The 22,443-nt window shown below is 35.4% G+C and overlaps 1 protein-coding gene across 3 annotated transcripts in view; it reads right to left on the minus strand.

Annotated features, from left to right (window-relative positions):
* Positions 1-610: 610 nt before the first annotated feature.
* Positions 611-22,443, minus strand: part of LOC150095372 (neprilysin-11-like) — an 84,833-nt gene continuing 63,000 nt past the window's right edge. For all 3 annotated transcript variants that reach the window (XM_090409831.1, XM_090409829.1, XM_090409830.1), the window contains exons 17-22: positions 18,854-18,921; positions 12,881-13,011; positions 10,392-10,466; positions 9,530-9,628; positions 1,102-1,178; positions 611-870 (exon numbers count right to left, since the gene is read on the minus strand). In XM_090409831.1, the coding sequence (XP_090265957.1) occupies positions 771-870; positions 1,102-1,178; positions 9,530-9,628; positions 10,392-10,466; positions 12,881-13,011; positions 18,854-18,921 (550 nt within the window). In that variant the 3' untranslated portion in view covers positions 611-770. The remainder of the gene's footprint in view (positions 871-1,101; positions 1,179-9,529; positions 9,629-10,391; positions 10,467-12,880; positions 13,012-18,853; positions 18,922-22,443) is intronic.

The raw sequence follows: 22,443 nt of genomic DNA on the forward strand, positions 1-22,443 counted from the left end.
ACTAATAATGGTGCTTCTTGGATTGCAACAAACGACCTCTGGTGTTAAAGAATGATATTTAGCAGCTAAAATCGATCAATTATTTATTTTCAACGTTTCTCATTTGCTTATTTTAAAACAAATTTGTATTTTTTTGCTATAAATAAACGATGACCGAATTAAATAACGTTTGTGTCATTTGGTTTTTAAAAACAGCGAATCTTTCTTTCTTTCTTTTTCTTTTCTTTTTAACATCCGTTTTTTTTTCTTTTTAATATTCAGTGATATTCATACGAACACATTCACTTTACTTCGTATTTTAAATGGCATCTTATTAATATTTCAATAAATTAATTTTTTACATTCTATTTTTTCTCCCTTCTCAGCTTTTGATAAATTTCGTTGTATTATTTAGAAGCCATTGGTAATTCAGTTTCAGTAAGTAGCTTCGCTGAGTAGTACTTGCGATCGTATTGATTGCCATTATAACACAAACTATTTTGCTTCCCCTTTTCCGTGAAAATTCATCCGTGTGATATTCATGTGATAGGGAAGGCTATAAGGTATTTAAGTCGCTTTCTGGTCTCTTTTCAGTCGTAATATTAGGTTAAACAAACTTGTACAAGTCAAAAAAATAAACAACTTTTTACTTGTTTTGACACATGATGGTCTCAGCTATCAACTACTTTGTACATTTGTGCAGGAAAGGGGCGCGGTATTCTTGTTAAGGCACTTTTTTTAGAAGGTTCAACGTTTTCGTGGTTCTCTGATGTGCGTGCAATTTTGTTTCATCACCACAGCACACACTTGTTGACGGGGTTCATCCTCGCTCCTGACTTACAACTGAAGACCTTCGCAAACTCGGCAGAATTGGAGACGGACCCAGCAACCCTGCAAAATTTAGGATTCAGTGTGAGTTTCTAAATCTTTAAAGAGGTTAGACAGAACTTTCAGTGTAAAAAATAAGACAAAAATTTGTATGTGTGTGTGTGTTTTACGATAAGAATAAAACAGTCTTTCAGGAAAGATCAGAAATTTGAAATTTCCTGATCTTTACTTTCAAAATTGGTACCCATTACAAACTAAGTTAAGCTGCCCATATCCAAGCCTGCTACTACTTACCTGAATCTGTTTCCGGAATGTGTATCCTTTAGTTGGGTGACAATATCCACTAGAGGATTAATGTTTTGGCACCATGTCTGCAAAAGAAAACGAGCTCCACCATGAAGCATATAATTGGTAATATTAACTCAGTACTAAAAAGCAAATACCTTAAATATCTTTAAAAATAAAAGTCAGAAAACATAGGGGAAAATATGAACAAAAAAAAAAAAAGGAAAAACTAAAGACTAGGAAAAATGTCCATTTTTGGCTCCAAACTAGAGAATCCTTGTAAGAATGCAAACTAACTAAATAAAGAAATACAGCAATCCTTCGATTAATGCGCCTAATGCGTTCTTTAAAACAGGCGCATTAATCGAAAACGCACTAATCGAATATAATAACCTGTGGGAAAAAGTATAATTCGTTCCACACTTTGTAGAGTCTCGCTTGGCTTGGTGCCAAGAATAGTCGATTCAGGCTGAAGGGGGAGAAAGAAATGAAGGACGTACGAATTGGTCGTCAACACGCGAAATCACGTGCTTTATAGGTAAAATTTTCCAACTATTATACAAGCAAAATAGTTACCACTTTAAAAACTACAATGACCATAAAAGAAGTTAATTTTCCGACGTGTAATAATAAACAACTCACCTCAGAAGACGGGTTGATTACCCTATTATCGGAATGGATTCTCCTTTTTGTGACATGCACAGAAGTGTCGAAGGGTCTCGAATCTGTGGGCGTTTACTATAGCAGACGACATAAATTTTGGAGGTAAAAATTTGGAACATAGTACATAGTGTACATGGAAGTAGTGTTGTATGCCATTAAAATAACTTTGTAAAATGTTTTAAATCGATAATAACTAAATTATTTCATTCTGGTGAGTGATTTTTTAAAATAGTTAGACATAAAAATGTATAAATAGAAATTTTTTAAAATCTGTAACATTTATTTTTAAGATGTATATAGGCGCACTAATCGGGGGTGCATTAATCGAGGGATCACTGTAATTAAATAGACATAGATACATTTCGTAAATGACCTGTTTGTATTCGTAGCTAGCGAAATTTCCATTCTGATAATAGCTACAAAGTACACGAATCCAGAGTTTGACAAATATGCCTCCGGTAGCCCAGTCAACGCATATAATATGCTGGGAAAACGTTGTTACTTCTAGGTTCCATAAACATTCAAAAACTCTTTTCAGATGAAGCTGAGTTAGCCGATCTAACTGAGATGGTAGATTTGGTTTTCCTCTCAATAACTCGGGCTTCCTCCGCAAAACATGCACATCGGCAGAAGGACATACGAAATTGATGATATACAATACTCATGGATTTAAACGTCTCTTTCTAATACGAAAAAAAGCATAATAGTTTGTTTTTTGTCAACTTCAGCTATTAGAGTGCAGAAGTTATATATTTTTTTAAAAACTTTTATGTGACTTCCACACACATAAGCTAAGGTTTTTTTTTCTCTTTTTCTTTTATTTATTTATTTATATATTTTTACATAGCACGGTGTTATGTTTTAATGAACTTGACTTGCTCGAAGTATGTTTTACCCACCTATATCCAACCTATATATTAAAGACAGTCTTGGAGTAAGACAACAATATATTTAATTCTTTTAGTTGGTTAGAATGTTTCAGATTCATATCCGTGATGGTGCATTGACTTCAGGATCAATATGTCGTGTTCTAAAGAATGAAGCTCAATGATAAAAATAAAAATAAAAATAAAAAATATCAACTGTAAACATATAATCATACAGATAATACAGGGTGTTCGGGATAAATTTGACAGTTTCGTAAGGAAAAAGAAAATCTTCTTTGTATCTATTAAATTTAATGAATTGACAAAAAAACATTACAGGCAGAGTTAATTACAATACTATCAACAAGATTTACTCACAATAACCACCATTAGCATCGATCACAGCTTCAATTCTGCTTCGGAACCTCGAACAAGCTGATGCTACAGTCTCCCTGGGAAGGGCCGCAAAAACTGTTTTAATTTTATCCATTAACTGGGCTTTTGTATTACTGGAAGTGCGATTGGTGTCTTTTTCAACTGCGCCCCATACAAAATAATCCATGGGGTTAAGGTCTGGGGAGTTTGGAGGCCAAACATTTGGACTGGTGAAGTCGTAGAAATTTTCAGACAACCATTTTTGACTTTTCCCAGAGGTGTGGCAAGGGGCCGAATCCTGCTGCCATACATACGGCCTACCATTGGCTACCCTTGTTATCCAGGGCTTGACTACAGTTAGCAACTCCACGAACAAAGCCCGAATTCCAATGCCAGGGTTCTTCAACACCTGTTCCTGCAGATTTGCGAGGAATTCTGCTGTACGAACGCAATCAGATCGTCTGCTAGGGATCTTTCTTCTTGCTACATCCTCGTAGTCACCATTGCAAGTCTCTAGTTCATGCCTGATTGTTTTTACTGTATTCAGGGAGCATTGGGCAGCAGTCGTAATATCCTTATTTTGATGGCGGGCACGAATCATCATGATACAAGTTATTCTCTTCCATGATTCAGGTGGGTTCCAGCTATCCATCCTTTCTGACATCTTGTATATGAATGAAGAAGGGTCCAAACTTTTAAATGAAGAGAAGTGTGTGTTAATACATGTAACTTACGGAAAAATATAATTAATTATAAATATGTCAAATTTATCCCGAACACCCTGTACATATAAAAAATAATTAAATGGTCATTTTACGAATTACATAAATGAGCTCAATAATATTCTCTTATTCTTAACTTTCACAGTTAAATTCAATACTAAGAAATAACACAAAATATTATACAAAACAAACTGAATATAACATTCAGCTAAAAGTTCTGTAGTCTCGCTTGGCCATATGGAAATTTCTTTTATAGCATCTATTTTAATCACTGTTCAATATATTTTCCTTTCTTTAATTTTTTACTCACTCATTCAGTCTATCTCTTAAATTCTTTAAATACAATAGGTAAAGATCTCACTTGAGCAATATACCTGAATATGTCTTCCAGTTTCCTTAATGCATCTATCTTTCAATTTTATGAAGTAGGCATGAAGAATAATCGCTCAAACAATACGAATACATTAACTGAGCAGTTCCAAATGCATTTCCCATATAGGGACTTTTTACTGCCGATTCCATATTGCTCCTTGGAACATGCCAGCAAAGGTTGGTCGATTGGTAGAGCTTATGATAATAATGGCTTACGCAAAAAGTTAAGCAAGTTTGAGCGCGGTTAGTAATTGGAACAATACTGTAACACAAATCTACAAATAATACACATACAACATTTTTGTGCTTCCATAACGATTACTACTTGATCCCATATAACTCTCCTTTAATATTGCTACCGCTTTACCACATGATGTCTCCGCTAATACTAAGCACATAATTACTATTTATTATTATCATTAGACGCCTCCAGGGAGTGCAAAGGCTCATCGAGGGAGGGCACCTTCTCTGCAACTCTGTCTCCGCCACTCAAATCACATATATACTGTATATGTATATTTTTAGATAACTTTATTACATAACAAAGCGTATTCTTCATTAAATAAAATTTTTACTAAACATATTTAAAACTGTAACAAAAACCGAACATGATAAGCAAAACATTTATGGGAAATTTTAACAACGAAAATATAGAACTTTCTTAAGTTATGTCAAACCCCTAATAAAAAGAGTTGGTGGTGGTGTCACACTTCGCGATGGAATTCATCTCCCACTTAAATACAATCCCAAACATCTATGCCCACGGCAAAGCACCACGGCATAGATGTTTGCCGTGATGATGATGATGATGATGATGTGCCTGCGCGCGCACACGCACGCACGCACAACAACAGAACAAATACGGTTCTACCAGAAAGGGAAGAAAGGCAATGGAAAAGGGAAAGTTTTCAGGGACTTTATGTATCATTTAAATGATATTTACGGTTTCACCTCTGTAAATACGCATCATTTACAAAGGTGAAACGTATTTACATAAACGGAAGTGAAATTGTAGATGAAATGATTATAATGGTTTGGACGAATGATTTGAGAACCAGCATTAAAGAAAAATTTGTATGTTTAAGACAGACCACTGTCTTAAACGTACAAAAACCTAAGTGTATTAGGAACATCTAATAAGAAAATAAAAATGTTCGGTCTTGCAAGAATTTTATCTGGTAATAAGATTACTGCGACAGAATTGGGCAATTCAAAGGATTTTTGTAGAAGTCCTCAAAGTTTAATTAATGGACTAAGTCCATCTCTTTTTTCCCGTCCACCAGTACTCAAGGATATGGTGTTCAAAAATAATGCTAAATGTTGTGTTTATTTGATGTATTAAGATTTGTGTTTGTATTGAAGATTTGTATATATGTGAGAAATGTAAGCTTATTGAAGAAATGATATATGAAAACATAAGGCAAAATGTGCATGAAAGTGAGAATGATTCTGGGATGAGTGAAGAGCGGAAGTGCGGAACCGAGATTTTAAAGAGGTTTCGGGCGCTCCAGAGCTCACTGCAGACAGCATAGAGTGAGAATCGGGGTTTGGATAAGAGATCTTTGGGAAGTGGAATGGAAATGGTGAATTTGGTAAAGCTGGATATACAAGGAAGGAAAAAAGGTGGAGGAAAAAGTTAAGAAAATTATGCCAGGAGGATTCGATGATTCGTAAAGTAAAGAACAGAGATGTCTAAATAATATTTGCCGGGAGGCGTTAGAGTGTGTGACTAGAGCTATAAAGAAAGGTGAGAATGTAGATGAAACGATCGTAATCGTTGCACGAATGATTTGATAAGTACGTAAATCGTGTAGTAAGGGATTTGAGGGAGATGCTAGAGCGTGTCGGATTTAAGAGTAAGAGTGCTAGGACAGTCAGTGTGTTGCCTAGATATGATAGTGGTAAAATGAGAAGAAGGGCATTGGTGATGAATGAAATGGTAGCTAAAATGTGTAGGAAGAGAGGGCTTCAGTATGTGGATGTATGGAATGAGTTTGATGGGGGAAAACAATTGTATGCTGGTGATGGTTTGCATTTAAATAGGTGCGGGAGTAAACGTTTACAGAAGTTCCTGTTTAATGAACATGTGGGTATTAGATCAGGGAAACGAGACTTGTTAGGATCGCTTTCAGAAATAACATTGACAGGGAGGCGGGGAAATGGAAAATCAACGGTAAAGTTTAAAAATAGCCTCCTCTATTTATATACCAATGCGAGAAGTATAATGAAAAGTCAAAAAGAGTTTATAACATTGGTTATCACAGTCCAGCCTCAGATAATATATCAGAAACGTGGTTGACGGAGATATCTTGACTGGAATCAAAGTTAATGCATATAGTATTTTTACAGAAGACAAAAATTATATAAAAAAAGGGGGGATATATTACTGATGATACAAATGAGTTATGTCCATGTAAGTCTGTGGAAGTACTGGGTAATAGTAAGAGTGATTTCGAAAGTGTCTGGTGTGAAATAAGTGTTACTAGAGAGATATATATTTAGTTGGGATGCATTACCTGGGAATAATGAACGAGGTGAGAAAGAAATGCAAAGTGGTTTAGCTAAAAATAGTTATAATAATGAGGAATTTCTATCTTCGAAATATAAATTGGAAAGAAGAAATAGCTGATGGGTGAAAGGAAAGAGAATTTCTTGAGTTCTTAAGGGATCACTATCTCATACAGTTGGTGATGGAAAGAACTCGTGGGCAAAATATACTGGATTTAGTTATAACGTCGGATAATGTAACTGTCAACAACATATCACCATTGCCACCAGTTGTGGCAGTGATCATATAGTCCTGTCTTGGGGGATGCGAAAGCATGCAGAGGCATCGAGAGTAAAAGGATACATGTGGAACTATAGGGAAGGAGATTATAGAAAAACTCAGAAAACAGCTTGAAAGAGTTCTGTGGGGGAAAGAACTAGAAGGAAAGGAGATTAATGTGACGTGGGTCATAATTAAGAAATATTTGGTGATGGTAATAATAGACTGTGTGACTAAATCAAAAAGGATTTACAAAATAGGAAATATAAATTTGGAAGAAATGAACAGTTAAATGAAATCTATAAAGTGCAGACAAGAAGAGTGACGAGAGTATAACAAGAAAGGCGAAATTAGATTATGAGAGGAAACTAGCGAAACAGGTTGAGAAAAATCCCAGGGAGTTTTTATGTTATGCAGCCAGCAAGAGAAAGAATGATTATAGGAGGATAATTCTGCTGGATTGAGATGGCGTAAGAGTGACCAAAGAAAAGTTATTGTGGACTTGTTCAGTGATTATTTTGCTGAGACTTTTCATACTGATGGTCATGATACTGTTCTAAGGAAACAGGAAGTTGAGGAATCAATTCTTCAACCTTGAAGGTGCATGAGGTAACATTCTATGATTGTATAAGTCATCTTGATGTGAATAAGGCTGGATTGGACGGAATTTCACGACGTTATGAAAGAATGTGCTAAGAAACCGACACCTCTTGAGAGTCTAGTGTCCTCAACAATCCACACTGAGTGGAAAGAGGGCAAAATTGTTCTGCATAAAGGTGGAAGCAAAACAGATGTTTCAAATTACAGACCAGTTTGCATTTCAGGATTAAATGGTTATTATGATCTTGGAAATATTGGCTAGGAATAAAATACAGGAATTCGTAGATAAGGAAAAGATTCTGTATAGAGATCAACATGGGTTTGTTAAAGGGAGGTCTTGTTTTATAAATTTACTTACATTTTATACCAAGCTGACTACAGTTATGAATAGGGGTGATTCATATACAGTGATGCTTCTGGATTTTGCAAAAGAATTTGACAGACTACCACATAATAAACTGATGTATAAGTTACGGCAAATGGGATTGGAAAATCAGTTGGTTGATTGGATAGCAAACTGGCTTTCTAATCGATATCAAACCGTGGTGTATGGAGGTGACACGTCTCTTAGGAGGAGAGTTACCAGTGGAGTCCCACATGATTCTTTTCTAGGACCACTGCTGTTTAATTTGTTTATTAATGATATTACGAGTGGTTTGCAAGCTGATATACAGCTGTTTGCAGATGATACTAACCTGGGAAAAGTTATTAGGAATGATGCAGATATACTGGTGCTTCAGAGCGATTTTAATAAAGTGACTAAGTGGGCGTGGGGATGTCAATTTAACACCAGTAAATTTAAGGTTTTGTACTTTGGATCTCAAAAATGTAAAACTGGAGACATTATATATTATATTATATCATATTGGAGACATTATATTACAGGAGGTGGAGGAAGCGAAGGATCTTGGAATATTGGTGGATAAAGAATTCAAGTTCAAAGTACATATTGCGAAAGTGATAAAAGCAGCAGAGATGCCAGTTTACTAAGAAGAACAGTGACAAGCAGATAAGGATGTGGTCATTCCGCTGTACTAGATTTTGAATAGACCATATCCGGACGACTGCGCATTGATTTGGTCACCTGGTGAGAAGCAAGCTTTGGAAAACGTTCATAAGCAAATAGCAAAAGCGATATCGGGATTGTGGAATACTGACTATGAAGACAGGTTGAGAGAATGTAAATTGCAGACTCTAGTAAATAAACGAAAGAGGGGACGATATGATTGGGACATATAAATTGTTAAGGGGTGCTTATCGAATAGATACCGAGGATATTTTTCAAAGGGTTGAAGGAAGGAAGTCAACTTAGTTGAAGGAAGGAAGTGGTGCATAAGATAGTACGGCATGACTTTGCATGGAGAGTGATTGGTGAGTGGAATATATTGCCGAATGAGGTGGTGAGTGCACAACAAACATTGAACCAATTTAAGACCAGGTTTATATATATATATAATGATAAGTCTTTTCATGTCACGTTTTTTGAAACGTTTTGAAACTCAGGGGCTACCCTGAGTGTCGAGTCTTCAAAATTCAACCTCATCAGAATTCAAGGAGAACCGGCCTACCAGTCCGGAATTCGGGGGGTTGGGCGCCGGGTGGGGGCGTAGTAGTCGCCCCTAGTATTTATATATATATATATATATCTTATGATCCCCTTTTATTATCATTATTATAATACGGCTTCTATATTATCTGAAAGTATTGTTTTCTTTTTCAGGAGTTCCTCTACATGAAGAGTTCGTTAAGAAAATAATAAATTCATTATCTTTCTAGGCTTTATATGATTGTGTAAGCCTCCTAATAATAGCAGAACGTATAAAACTGAATCTTCATAATTAAAACAGTTATTCCTATTAAAGCCATTTTCGTATTTCTTCGTGATTACTAACAGATAGGAAAAATGATGTAAATAATTCAAATAGACTTATGTATTCACTAAAATATTAAAAAGAAACATAGTTTTAAATAAAACATGATGTTAACTCATTGTATACTAAACAAATTTATTAAACAATAGAAGACTACATTCCAATTCATTAATATAAACCCATTAAGAGGAATGCACTTACGGCTCCGTAACTGATAAAAAACATCTGGTCGGAAGTAAACTTTTCTAATCCAGGAAGCTTCAATTCCTTTCCGTTTTCTTCTTCCCATTTCTTGTATGCCTGTATCCAAATAAACAAGTTATTAGAAAAAAGTAACAACAACTTTCTTATCATCGATTGAAAATGCAACTTAATCTTAGCATATATCTCAATACAAAAGCCAGTCAAAACATTCGCAGGTTGATTTCATTTTTTTCCCCCCTGTCCTGAACGTGATTAGGTTTCTGGTACGATAAGTGCTAAAAGAGACAGATAGTGTTCTGTCTGAGTTCTATCGACACCATTCATCCTTCATCGATATTCTTCATGAATCGGTCGCCTATCAACACGTACCACATTCGTCACATTAGCTTTGTTTTAAAACGTAAAAGGCCATCTTTATTTTGCCATCGTCTTCAGGACTTTTAACTCGCTTAAACTACTTGGAAAATAGTTAACGAAATCGAATATGGCTACTTTACGACGACGTAATACTTACGACGTCGTAAAATATTTCATAATTTTAAGTAATTCTCCAGTGGGTGCCTTGTGACAACACCACAAACAACGGAAAATGTAAGAAAAGCGCAAGGCAGCATCTTCTTTTAATAAACCGATTTTTTAATGTTATGAAATGTTCAGTTAAGCATAAACGATTTAGTGGTCCGACATTTATTAAAAAAACAGGCTACGAACTAGGTGAGAAGCCCTTGTAAAAGATGTCGCTGTAATTAACTGATTCATTAATTCCTTCCAGTGAGTTCCTTCTGAAGAAACAGCGCATATAACTTCTTACAGCAATATAATTAATTCACGAAGACTGCCCTTTAAAGTATTTACTCACCAAATAAGCTTGCTTCAGGCCGCCATTGTCAGCAATGTTTTCTCCTAGTGTTTGTTTGCCATTAACATGGAACTCCTACAGCAAAATAGATTAATATTATAATTAACATAATAATTATAACTGATTCAGTTTTAACACCGACACAATAAGGTAGATACTAAAATGTGGAGTCAATTATAGTCAATTATTAGTATTGCACATATGTGCGCTAATTACAATTCAGTTCTGCTTTAAAAATGATTATAAACTGAAATTGTATGAACATAATCGCTAATTATTATTAATCTTTAATCACATTTTTGTTTTATAGAATGCCGCTATCTTTAGGAAATATTTGTAACAACTTTTTTTGGTTAAAAGGTTCTGGGCGTGAGGAGCATTTCTGGGCGTTTCAAATGAAACTGACTGTCACAAAGATGTCTGATTTTTTTCCCCCCCTCTTGGAAGCTCTTGCTGTTTCCTCTCCAGAAATCGAAAATGAAGCACGTGAACAGGCGCGAATGAGAAACACTTTCTCATCACCTAACATGCTCGCTATTAATTCTACGCATTCCCTGCGAGATTTTTGCAATGCGTATGTTTCTGTTCTTGTTTCGTACGGTGTTATGTCAAAAGTATTTATATATTACAGATGATTATATATTTAACTAAAGGTCTAGTTATTCGTAAATCTGTTTTATGCTCTGGTATATTTCATCCGGATGTTGATAGCTTCTTTCTTTATCTATAAAATGACGCAGTAAGCCTTAAAAAAAAAGAAAGCAAAACACATAGTAGATTACTTTTTTTTTTCTATTGCACTTTTTTCCATTAGCAAAAGAGACACGTTAGATTTCAGAGCTATTTTTGTTCATCCTACCTTCTGCAGTATTACATTTCCGAAAAGACAGAGTTCCTATCATCCCAACATGTTTGATGACATTTTTGTCTTAATTGAACATCGCTAGCATCTATTTATTATGGCCTGGCCTATTTTTGAGACGCCTCCATATAGCGATATGGCGTCTGGGCCATTTACGTTCCGGTTGGAAGGACATGAAGTTCGACTCCCGTCTAGGACGGGACGAACCATTATGAGGCCTTTCAGTTTGAAGGTGAGTTAGGTAGCCTCGTACGGAAGTGGCATGGTTCTCCCTCCATAAACTCAGATTTTTTTTCTTCCACAAAACATTCAAACCGACCAGAAGAACAAACTCCTCAGTTCCTTCAGCAAAAATTAAAAGTCACCTAACTCAGCAGAGATAGTAGGGTTACCCCACCTGGAAACTTGTTTTTTATCCAAAACATTCAAATTAGCCGAAGAACATGCACAGTTAACAAGCATATTATCCTTTCCCCATAATGCGGCGGTTGCTTTTGGCTGTAATTGCAACCAGCCAATCAAGCCAATTGGGAGAGCTCAAATATTTTCGTATTTTAATTCATTTTGACATATTTTCAGTTTTGTCAATCCTGAATGATATATTTTAATATAATAAACAATGATTAAATGCATTAAGAACAATTAAATCTGCAACGAAATAAAACAAAAAATTCTTTCTTTTTGAGAAATAATAATCGCATGTTTTTACCATTCAGAATCTCCTCTCTCTCTCTCTCTCTCTCTCTCTCTCTCTCTCTCTCTCTCTCTCTCTCTCTCTCTCTCTCTCTTTCTCTCTGCTGAAAACTAATGTTATAGCCCTTTCGGATGAAAGTATACGGAAAGTAGTGGACAGTCTTCTGATATGTTCGTAAGCATCTTTAAATAACCAGTCTTTGATAAATAATTTAGCGTTTCAACTCCTAACTAAATGACTACATGAGCTGCCTGGAGTGGAAGCATTTATCGCAAAAGTTAGGCTGCTTTTCTCCAGAAGAAATCGATCGCAAACCAGTTGAGACTTTTGAGAAATAACTAAACGTTTTCTCAAATACCCACATTAAGGAATGGAATAGATCTTAAAATAAATCAAAAATTTCTACTGATATTGTATGAACGAGCAAAATAATAACTTTGAATTCTGAGTAGCTTGCAACTTACAATAAAAAGACGTAGCAACGTGTAAGAAATAATGGTTTTCCTATAACTTTACTCGACTCGCACAATTTTAAGAGTTGTTCTATGAGGAATTCTCATTGTCTTCTACCGAGAATGAGCTTGTAACCGCTCAGATAAATAATTTTGTTTGTTGTAGATTATCCACGAATTTGTGGACGCATGAGAGTACCAGTTCAGCATCAAAACTTGGAAGCCTACTAGATGGACAGCTAGTCAATGTACGCAGGTGACGGTACATTAGCTAGCTGTCCTTCTAGCTGTAGTTACAAATTAATGAGGCAAAAACAATGATTTTTTCGCAATCTATCATGGTCACTGATTGTGGCATCAGGTGCCCGTTTAGGAATAAACAGCCACAACCAGCTATTGCACTTACGGTAAACAAATAGCAAATAACATGTCGAATTGAGTATTAAACGTAACTGAATGGCATTACCGCAAAAAACCTTACTTTGCCATTAAAAGTGAATACGAATTTATTGTATTGTTCCACGAAGCAGTCTGTCCTCTGGATAAATTTAGCTCGAAAGGAATCAGTCCACCAACTGCCATTAAGCACTCCATGAACGTCCCACAAGCATCCTACGGAAATAAAAACACGGTTATTGAAAATCACTGTGCTCAGTGATAAATATTATTGAAACAAATTAAAACTAGATATTAACCACGTCATTTAATTTAGTACATTGAGGCATGCATTTTGTTAAACTAAGAATAATTTTTTACGTTCTCGAAAGTATCTGTATTGGCTTCTTTTGCCAGGTTTTAAGCTTAAAATAAGATTGCGTGACATTGCATTACACTAACTTAAAACGAATTGTTTTAAGTCAATATAATACGTCACCTCAATCCCTTTTATTGCAGTGCTGTTTATTACAAATATATTTTAACTCCGTTATTTCATTCTTCCACAATCCATTTTTATCGCTTATAATTTAAACATTTTTTCGATGTTTAAATTATATGTAGTACTACTTTGGATGGTAGTACTACAGTGGATGGACAAAAGGTTAAATATCCGGGAACTCCTACTCTAGAAACCAGACATGAAACTTGTACAAGTCACTTCAGGCCTCCGGTAAGCAGGGTGGTGGTATCACGCCGGGTGACGAAAAATTGTCGACTACTGAAAGAACCATTCACAGATATCCATGCGGAAGTGTCAGAATGTTGGAGAATGAAAACAGCTTAGCATCTCACCCACACACCGTACTGATGTGCTATAGGTTCATGCACCTCTCGTGTGACATATCACATGCACTTCATCTGCAACCCACAGTGCCGTCTGGGGTGCATATGAGGACTGAGATAGACGTTTATTGAGGTTTTTTTTTTTTTTTTTTTTTTTTTTGAAGAGCTGAAAGTTGCAGTTGTTTGGGAATAGTTCATGAGGAATGAAGTATTTCCAAACATGATTAAAGGAGGAAGAGAAGAAGCAGGTTTGGTGATTGCAGTTGCGCAGTAAAGGGATGCTGTGCAGCTGCAGCTCTTGCGTTAACCGGTAATAGTTGCCAATTCACTGGAGCAATGACCATGGAAGTACCTGTAGAACAGACGCAGTGCTGAAACACTGCATCTGTGAGATAGAGACTGAAGTGAGTTTGTAAGAGGAATCATCAATAAGCCTAATTTCTCGCCTCTGGATAGCATCAAGGATTTTAAGGGAAGTTTTTTAAGGATTTTAAGGGAAAAAAAAAAATATATATATATATATATATATATATATATATATATATATAGCTCCACTACTTAATCTTCCATCAACACAACGGCACTCTCCTCCATATACTCAAAATCCCATCTCCCGCCCACATAGTATTTTGTGTCTTTAAACTGTGTGAGTTCTGTGGCCAATTTATCTATATGCGGATAAAAAAAAACCCGAGCTTCCAGAAGAAAAACCTTGCTACTTCTGTATCCTCAATTGTTCCAATATTAAATGGGAATGGGTTGTTATCGGGTTGTTAGACAACTGAAATATTTTCACAATGATTTCTGCAATGCTTATTGAACTAGACGTTGAGCTAAAGACATTGGTTATCTACAAACCGGCCAGGGGAATGCACACGCAAGTTATACACATAAACATATATTTAAGCAGAAGACTAACCACCTTATCCTAAATTTATGCGTACGATAGCCTATCTTGGCAGATCATGGGCCTTAAAGGCTTCTCAAGTACTGCTGATTATTATTATTATCATTTATTATTACTTTGCTATTATGCTAATGAAATTTATTTATTTCATATGATGATACAACGGCCGTGGGCCCCTTTCACGGAGAGGTAATGCACCATCTCAATTCTCCCCTATTTTTATCCGGGCTCGGGACCGGCATGGCTGACGAATCAGACCTCTGGCTGGAGGGACCGTCTTAAGTATTCCTGGCTGTAATTCGTGGGTTCATGGGGGTCGGTTTGCCTGTTCTGGGGGACGAAAAGCCCGTCTCTAGGTGAAAAAAAAAACCAACTTCCGTATGAGACTGGCTAACTCACCTTTAGTGGAAAGAGACCAGATAAAGGTTTCTTTTCTCACGTCACTGAGGGGAATCGAACGGAGGTCTTTCCGACCAAAGGGCTTTTATACCAACTGAGCTACGGAGGCTCAATGCTAATGAAATAACAGAAACTTAAGCTGTATGAAACTGTTCAAAATTTTTTAAATGTACCTTCTTCATTAAAGAAGTCCTCATTACGGTGACGATTAGTTGAAAAGTGTGAATAAATAGAGTACAGATGTGTATACTTTTTTTTGTTTTTATACACCTGCTTTAATATTACATTGGGAGTTCAAATTCCGAATTCTGTTAATCTCGTTTGACGCGGGGGGGGGTTGGACTTATGGTAGAAGCAACTAAGGCTATCTATTGAGGCCAGTGTATTATGCTGATTATTTGCATGTGTTCTTCTGACCAATTTGTACTGTTACAAACAGTTCCTAAAAAACATAGTTATGTAATTCTGTTACTTATAGAATTTAATGTATTTCTTAGATAATTCCTAATAAATTGGTGAAACACTAGATTTCTTACTTAAGTATTCAATTGTTTCGAAGTCAACTATCTCGATTCGTTTTTCCTTTTTTTTTTAATTCAGTAAAACTCGGTAATTCAGATGATACAACATTTTTATAGTGAAAATAAGAAAAAGAGAATAGCAGCATTGCATAATTGCTATTCTTTGTTAATTTTTTGTTAATACAGTAGGGTGACCAGATTTTCAAAAACTGAAAAAAAGAGACACTTTGAATTTTTCAGCAATTAAAAAAAGGGACACTTTGGTACGCTCTACATAAAAATTGAATAACATATAATTATAATTACAGCACACAGGACTGAAGTGTGCATTATAATTATAGAGTATCAGCATTATCATTATTATTATATTTATCTAAAGGCATTATTTCTTCCAAAAGTATTGGTTCTTTCAAGATGCACTCATAAAAGTCAATACACGATTCAAAGTGTGTCTAGATCAGAATTATTGCTTTCACAGTCCTGGTGTTGAAGCGGTTCTTTTCATCAGACCACAAAGAACTCATGAGAGAAAAAAATTCTCTCTACAGCTGCGTTTGTTCCTGAGATTGCCATAACAAACGCAACAACCGGCAGTATGTTTTTGTAGTGGATGTTTTTTTCTTGGAGCACCTTAAACACGTCACACTACTTTTTTGTCCACTTCAGCGTTTGTGTCCCTCCATTCTTCCGTCTTGGAGTTCACAACATTATTTATATGGCTGACTTCATCAAATAATTCATCTTCATCAACATATTGAATATTTTGCTGTTCAACAACACCGATTGCCTTGCTTTTAAGTTGCTTGCAACAATTTCAGCCCAAGTTAGTAGAGTTTGCAAATTAATCAAGTGAAATGCTTTCAATGGCTGGAAATGATAATTCCATTTGCTTAACTATTCAAGGAAAGTACCATAAAATAAATTTGTAGTGTCTAAAAATTATTTTTCATCAAAGACGCCCTCATCTTTGAACTCTGAAATAATTGATGACATTTTAAATGTTTGAAAGGTCTCAGCTTTCCTATTTGTAATTTTCTGTCTAAGCAATTCCAGTTCTTCTACCACGTAATTTGCCGAAATCTTTTCCATTTCTATTTTCGTTATTGTTGCTGAAAATATTTTCAGCTGGCTTTGCATGAAATGGAGCCAAAGTATTGATTGTTGGTTACTGAAAAATGATTCCATTTTTATCTTGTGATAAAAAGTAAGATCTGAGTCTATCATACATGTCAATAATCCTATTGACAGCTGGTAGTAATGATAACCATCTTCTTTGTACACTACCTAGAACACGCTTGTATTCAATTTCTGTAAATGTGCAGAAATTCTTCAATTTCTCTACTCTCACGGTATAAATTTGGGAATACCGAAATATTTTATTTACAATTGTTTCGATATCAATAGGCAAAATATCACCACTTGTAATATCATCATTTTTAACCCTTTGTTGAGTCTTAAAAATACATTGTTGGAACCACCTCGTTTGTATCCACCGAAGTTAGTGTTGTAGTTATCTGCAGAAATGCAATAATTTTCTCAGTCAGCTGCTGTTTCAGCAAAATATTCAATATACGATATGTAAGCAGTTCTGCTGTTCCTCCTGTTATGTTCTGAAAATCGATCGCTTTAACCTGAATACCTTTATTCGGGATGAAGTACTTAACAAGGACAGGCACCAACTTCAAATTTCTGTGGTTTGATGTGTCTACCATAACTGACACATATTTGGCTTGTTTCAATTCAATTGCTATTTCTCGCATTGCGTAAGGTGCCAGGACATTCATTAAAATTGATTGGCACTTTGTTCGCTCACATGTAAATTTCTTTAGAAATAAATTTCTCACTATTGCAGAGGTGCAGTCCATTGACCTCAACGAAACGTTATGTTTCGCTGCATGAAACGCAAACAAATCTTCTTGAGCTGCAAGACATTTACTTCCGTCAGTTAATTTCCCTTTTGAATTTTTCGTGAAAAATGATGTAACATCTTGACTTGAACTGCGAGCAGTGGCTGCCAATTTATGTTTTTTGCTTCGTCAAATGCTGTTTTATATCAGAACGGCCTCCATATTCAATTGAAAAAACGAACGAGACACACACACACACACACACACACACACACACACACACACACACACACACACACACACACACACACACACACACACACACACACACACACACACACACACACAGTACATTGCAACTTGTTTGTTGTCTCGTCGCCTTTCAAGAAGGGATATTCTTCTTTTAAATCCCGAGTGAAACTACAATTCCTTTTCAGCATGATAAAATCTGGATGAAATATCACCACTCACAATATATACTCGCTTTAACTTTCACAATTACTAACAGACCGGCATAAGAAGCACAACACAATGGTATGATGGACAAAGTAACCTTGTTACATTCAAAAAAAAAAAGGGACAATTAGCGTCCCGTTAAGGTTTTATCGGGACAACGGGATCAGAGTCTAAAAAAGGGGACAATCCCGTTAAAAAGGGACGTCTGGTTCACACTATTGTAGTTATTTTGTGAAAGCACCAGAACGCGTAAAAAACACGCGATGGTCTTGAGTTTCTAGCACTTATAAACTACCTGGTAGAGGGCGCCACTGTAACTGTTTGTGAATAACAAAGATTTCTGTGTTGCAGTACTAGTTGCCGAAACATTTGGCCAGCACAGCTTAGTACAAAGCGCTCGTTTATAAATATTCCTTGATGTTTTCAAGTTAAAAGAATCCTGTTGTCATAGTGACCTTGGCTGCCTTCTCGTTAATCATACGGAAGTGACTGCATTTGTTTGATAGTTTTTATTTAAAGAAATCCATGCATGAAAAACTACCCACTTGCTTCAGCAAAACCATGAATTACCAGAACTACTCGTTGGTTTGGTGATCCGCTGAGTATCAAACAGCGCATGCTCACAACTTTTCCAGCTGTAACTCACAATTTTCCAGCGATCGGAGACCAGATGTTTAATGAGCACCAATCCAAGTTAATGCGAACTGTATAGAAGCCATCCCATCGGTGGAATGTTTGCATATCATACCTCATAACGCAGGATGTCTAATATCATTGTTGTTTTCTTTATTGATACGGATTTGTACCTGGATTGCTCACTGGCCACGATAGGTGTTTCTAATTGGAAACACAAGTTTCTTTGATGCTTTTATTGATACAGAGATTTCTTATCTCAAAGTTCAGAAGATGAATCTTGAGATTTTTTTTTTGAAACAATAAACCATTTTCCTGCATGCTTTCGTTATATGATTACAAACTACATAGGGTCCTTAAAGTTCCCAACCTGAAGGCCACTGAATAAATTCACTGTTTACTTAACATTTTCTGTTTATTTTCGCAAAACACTTGAGATGAAAGCGAAGAGTGAAGAAAGTGCTACTCACCTGTATCATCGAATCCGTGCGTGATTTCGTGTCCGATTATTGATCCAATAGCACCAAAGTTCACATACCTGAAAGAAGAGTAAACGTATTAGACGCCATTGCAGTTTTAATATTTCAATGCGCATGTGCATTCACTAAAAGTGAATGAATCGAAAGGAAATTTATTATAAATTATGATTTTCTGAAAAATGTCTTAAAATATTTTTAATAAAAATTTATTGTGACTGCTTTTAGGTGATTTCACCACACGAAAATGTTTTGAGAATTCCGATTTTCAAGGATTCTGAAATTAAAATAGATGTCCATTTTACAAACAAATCTGTCGTAAATCCGGAAATATTCTAAGTATAACACTAATCTTATACGATTCGATTTTTTTTTCCATTTTTCATTACTTTATGAAATAATCAATCCCAAAATGGATCACGCAGGCGTTCTAAATGAAATATTCTTTTTGAAATGTTTGAGATTTTATTAAATAGAGTATGGTGGACAAATATAGCAAAATATCCTTTTGAATTTCGTATGTCTGTCGTGAGTGAAAAATTGATTTAATTCCAAAATAAATTGGTATTTTGGAATTAGTGATATTTTGTCTGACAAATTGCTTTGAAAATGAGATAAATATTTCCAGTCTCTTGTTATTCAAAATATAATAAAAGAAATGAATGATTTTAGATTGTGAATAGACTTACAGACAATTTTAAGGATTCTGTCTATTATTCTCCCTTAATTACTGGTCCTAATTCAGTCAAAGCACACCCACCCATCCACTCACCCACATACACATACAGAGAGAGAGAGAGAGAGAGAGAGAGAGAGGGGGGGGGGTTGTCAACGTAAACATCTTTGGTTTTCTTACAAGTTATAAGTTACTGCAATGATAAAAACTAAGCTTAATTGTGATATTTTATAATTAAAATCCTTCTATAATCAAATGCTAAACATGTAAGAGCAAAAAAATTCCTAAAAATTGTGGAATGGCATATGAATACCAACTTCTGATTCCATTTTTATTTTCACATAGTTTCGAGCTAATTAAAATTTTAATATTCACTTTAATTCAGTTTTATTTTACTATTTTAGTGTTTGTCAATTACCATTTACAGCTTTATTATATTATCTTCCATATGCGAACTATAATAAAAATTAACTTTCCGAGAATAATAAAACATCTTACATATTCTTTGATATGTTCTATTCTGTGACATTTTCTAAAATATAACACATGCGATATTATCAAAGAAAAAAATATCATATGATATATTTTCGTTGATAAATGTCTGAGGCATGATATCATTTTTAATAGTATATCTAATTTTAATGGAATCCTGAGAAAATCCCAGGGTTGCTCGAATTATTTTCTAATCCCATTGTTTGAAAATTTAGAAAGGAAAATAAAGCAACTTAAATGAGAAGCTACTTCTTGCACGCTAATGTGCACGACTTTCAGTTCTACCCACAGAAAGATAATTCATCTCAGTGGACTACGTGTATACTTTGGGACAAGTTCGTCTTCCCATTATGAAATAAAAATACAGATGGCCAGAAGTGTGTAGTCATTAAGACTGGTTAATTTAATAAGAAAATGCATCTCTTAAGGATCCTAGACGAACCACTGAGTGCGATTTTTAAATAATTGATATTCGTTTAGTGTTTTCTGTTCACCTTTCGCTAAGTTTCTACATGTGCAGCAGTGAATCATCAAAGCGCTTCAAAATGCACTCTGAGATATTTGAAAAACAAAAAAAAAAGAAAGAAAGAAAAAATTCGTATCAGCAATGAGCTGCATCTGCTGAGCGAAAACTTTACAAATTTCATAATTTAACGACTTTACTACGTTAAAATGGTTTCTTGAACAAACAGACGTGTATATATCCAATTCTTATGTTGCTCTTTGTTATTACAAAAGAAGATATTAAGGATATGCGTTATGTCTGTTAATTACGCAATTTTTTTTTTCTGGCAGTATATCTATTTTGCAGAATAAAAAAAGACAAGCTTCGAGCAGGAAAAAAAAAAATCCTTCCACCTCCGTATGCGACTGGATAACTTTTACTGGAAATGCCTTCATATCCGATGGTATTCAAGCACCGGTCTTTCCTACAAATAGTATCATTCTTACAGACTGAGCTATGGAGACTCTTTTCTGCATTTTTTTCAAGTAAATTTATGTGTCATGTTTAGACACTTTCTCACTATTATTACTCTACTCCTTTTCGAGCCTTCTTGAAAGAGGAGAGAGTGAGAATCTACCAAAATTACAGATCCTTTCTCCAATACCGACTTAATAAAGAATCGTCCAGAATAATAGGAATATGCAATTATTTTTTTTAAAAAAAAATAAGCAATGCAGCGCATACTTTTTTTATTCTTGTAAAAACTGGTTTATGGGTCATATGAATCATTTATATGGAACTATCCTAACACGTAGAACTGCAATGGCTGATAAAATCCCTCCAGATAAGTAATTTATTTGTTTGTATTTAATTGTTATTCAATTAAATACAAACATGTCTGAATTTTGAATAGATTCATCGTGTCTGAATCTATTCAAATTCAGTTACAAATTATATTACTAGTGCAGGTGAATTGATCAGTCGTTTGAAATGCATTGCTCCAATTATGCGATTCTGGAATCTATGGTGACAGACAAGGCTGTTACCTTATCTGTTTAACTTGCTTAACTTTTTGCGTGATCCATTAGCAGTAGAAGCTCTACCAATCGACCAACCTTTGCTTTATTCAACTAAAGGAGTTAGCCGGTCCCGTTTGGAGTTCATGAGCGTTTTCTCTCCTAGAATCCCGCGCTTTTCATCCTGCATAAAAGAGAGTGAAACCATAGAAGAGGCATATCTGCAAACACAACTCGCTCATAGCCTTAGTTTCTTTGGCCGAATTTAAATAGCTACAGAGCAATTCGCGAGGTATGACGTCACTGGAATCTAGGAAGTCAGAAAGAGTCCACTGTTACTATAACAACGAGTCAACACTCTATCATGATGTTGCAGGCACTGCTGCCACTTGCTTTCGAAATGTAATTCTCCTTGTTCTGATTTTTTTTTCTCTTTGTATTAATTCATAAAATCTCCCATTAGTAGCATCCATCGCGCTTTGAAATTTGTCGGCAGTGCTTTCGTCACTTCCTTCCAGAAATAGGCGTTCCATTGCCAATTTTTGCTTTTAAAAAAAAGAAACACGTGTTTCAAGGTCATCCCTTGTTCCTGAGATGGAATCACGTGACTTTCCGGACGTTTAGTGCCTCATCTTCCTCGTAAACTTGTTAATGAATGACAGCTGGCACACGAAGGTCATGTGTTATACGCAAGGCACAGGGAAGTCACGCGACAACAATACCACGATATTTCCTAGCATTCAAATTCGACCTCTCTCCCAAGGACACGTTTCTTAGATCACGTGGCTCTCAACAGGAAGTCAGACAAGTTTCACAATTAAAAAAAAGGGGAAAGTATAATTTGTTCCTTCATAGCCACATCACTTAAAGCATGCACATCAAGATCCAGAGAGCTAGCATTAAAAGGGTTCAAAGGGTGATATGAAAATCTCGGCAGATCGATGTGGAGACTTTC

This window comes from Typopeltis vanoorti, chromosome 20, assembly GCF_054136105.1.
Source record: "Typopeltis vanoorti isolate ZY-2024b chromosome 20, IOZ_Tvanoo_1.0, whole genome shotgun sequence".
Taxonomy (NCBI): domain Eukaryota; kingdom Metazoa; phylum Arthropoda; class Arachnida; order Uropygi; family Thelyphonidae; genus Typopeltis; species Typopeltis vanoorti.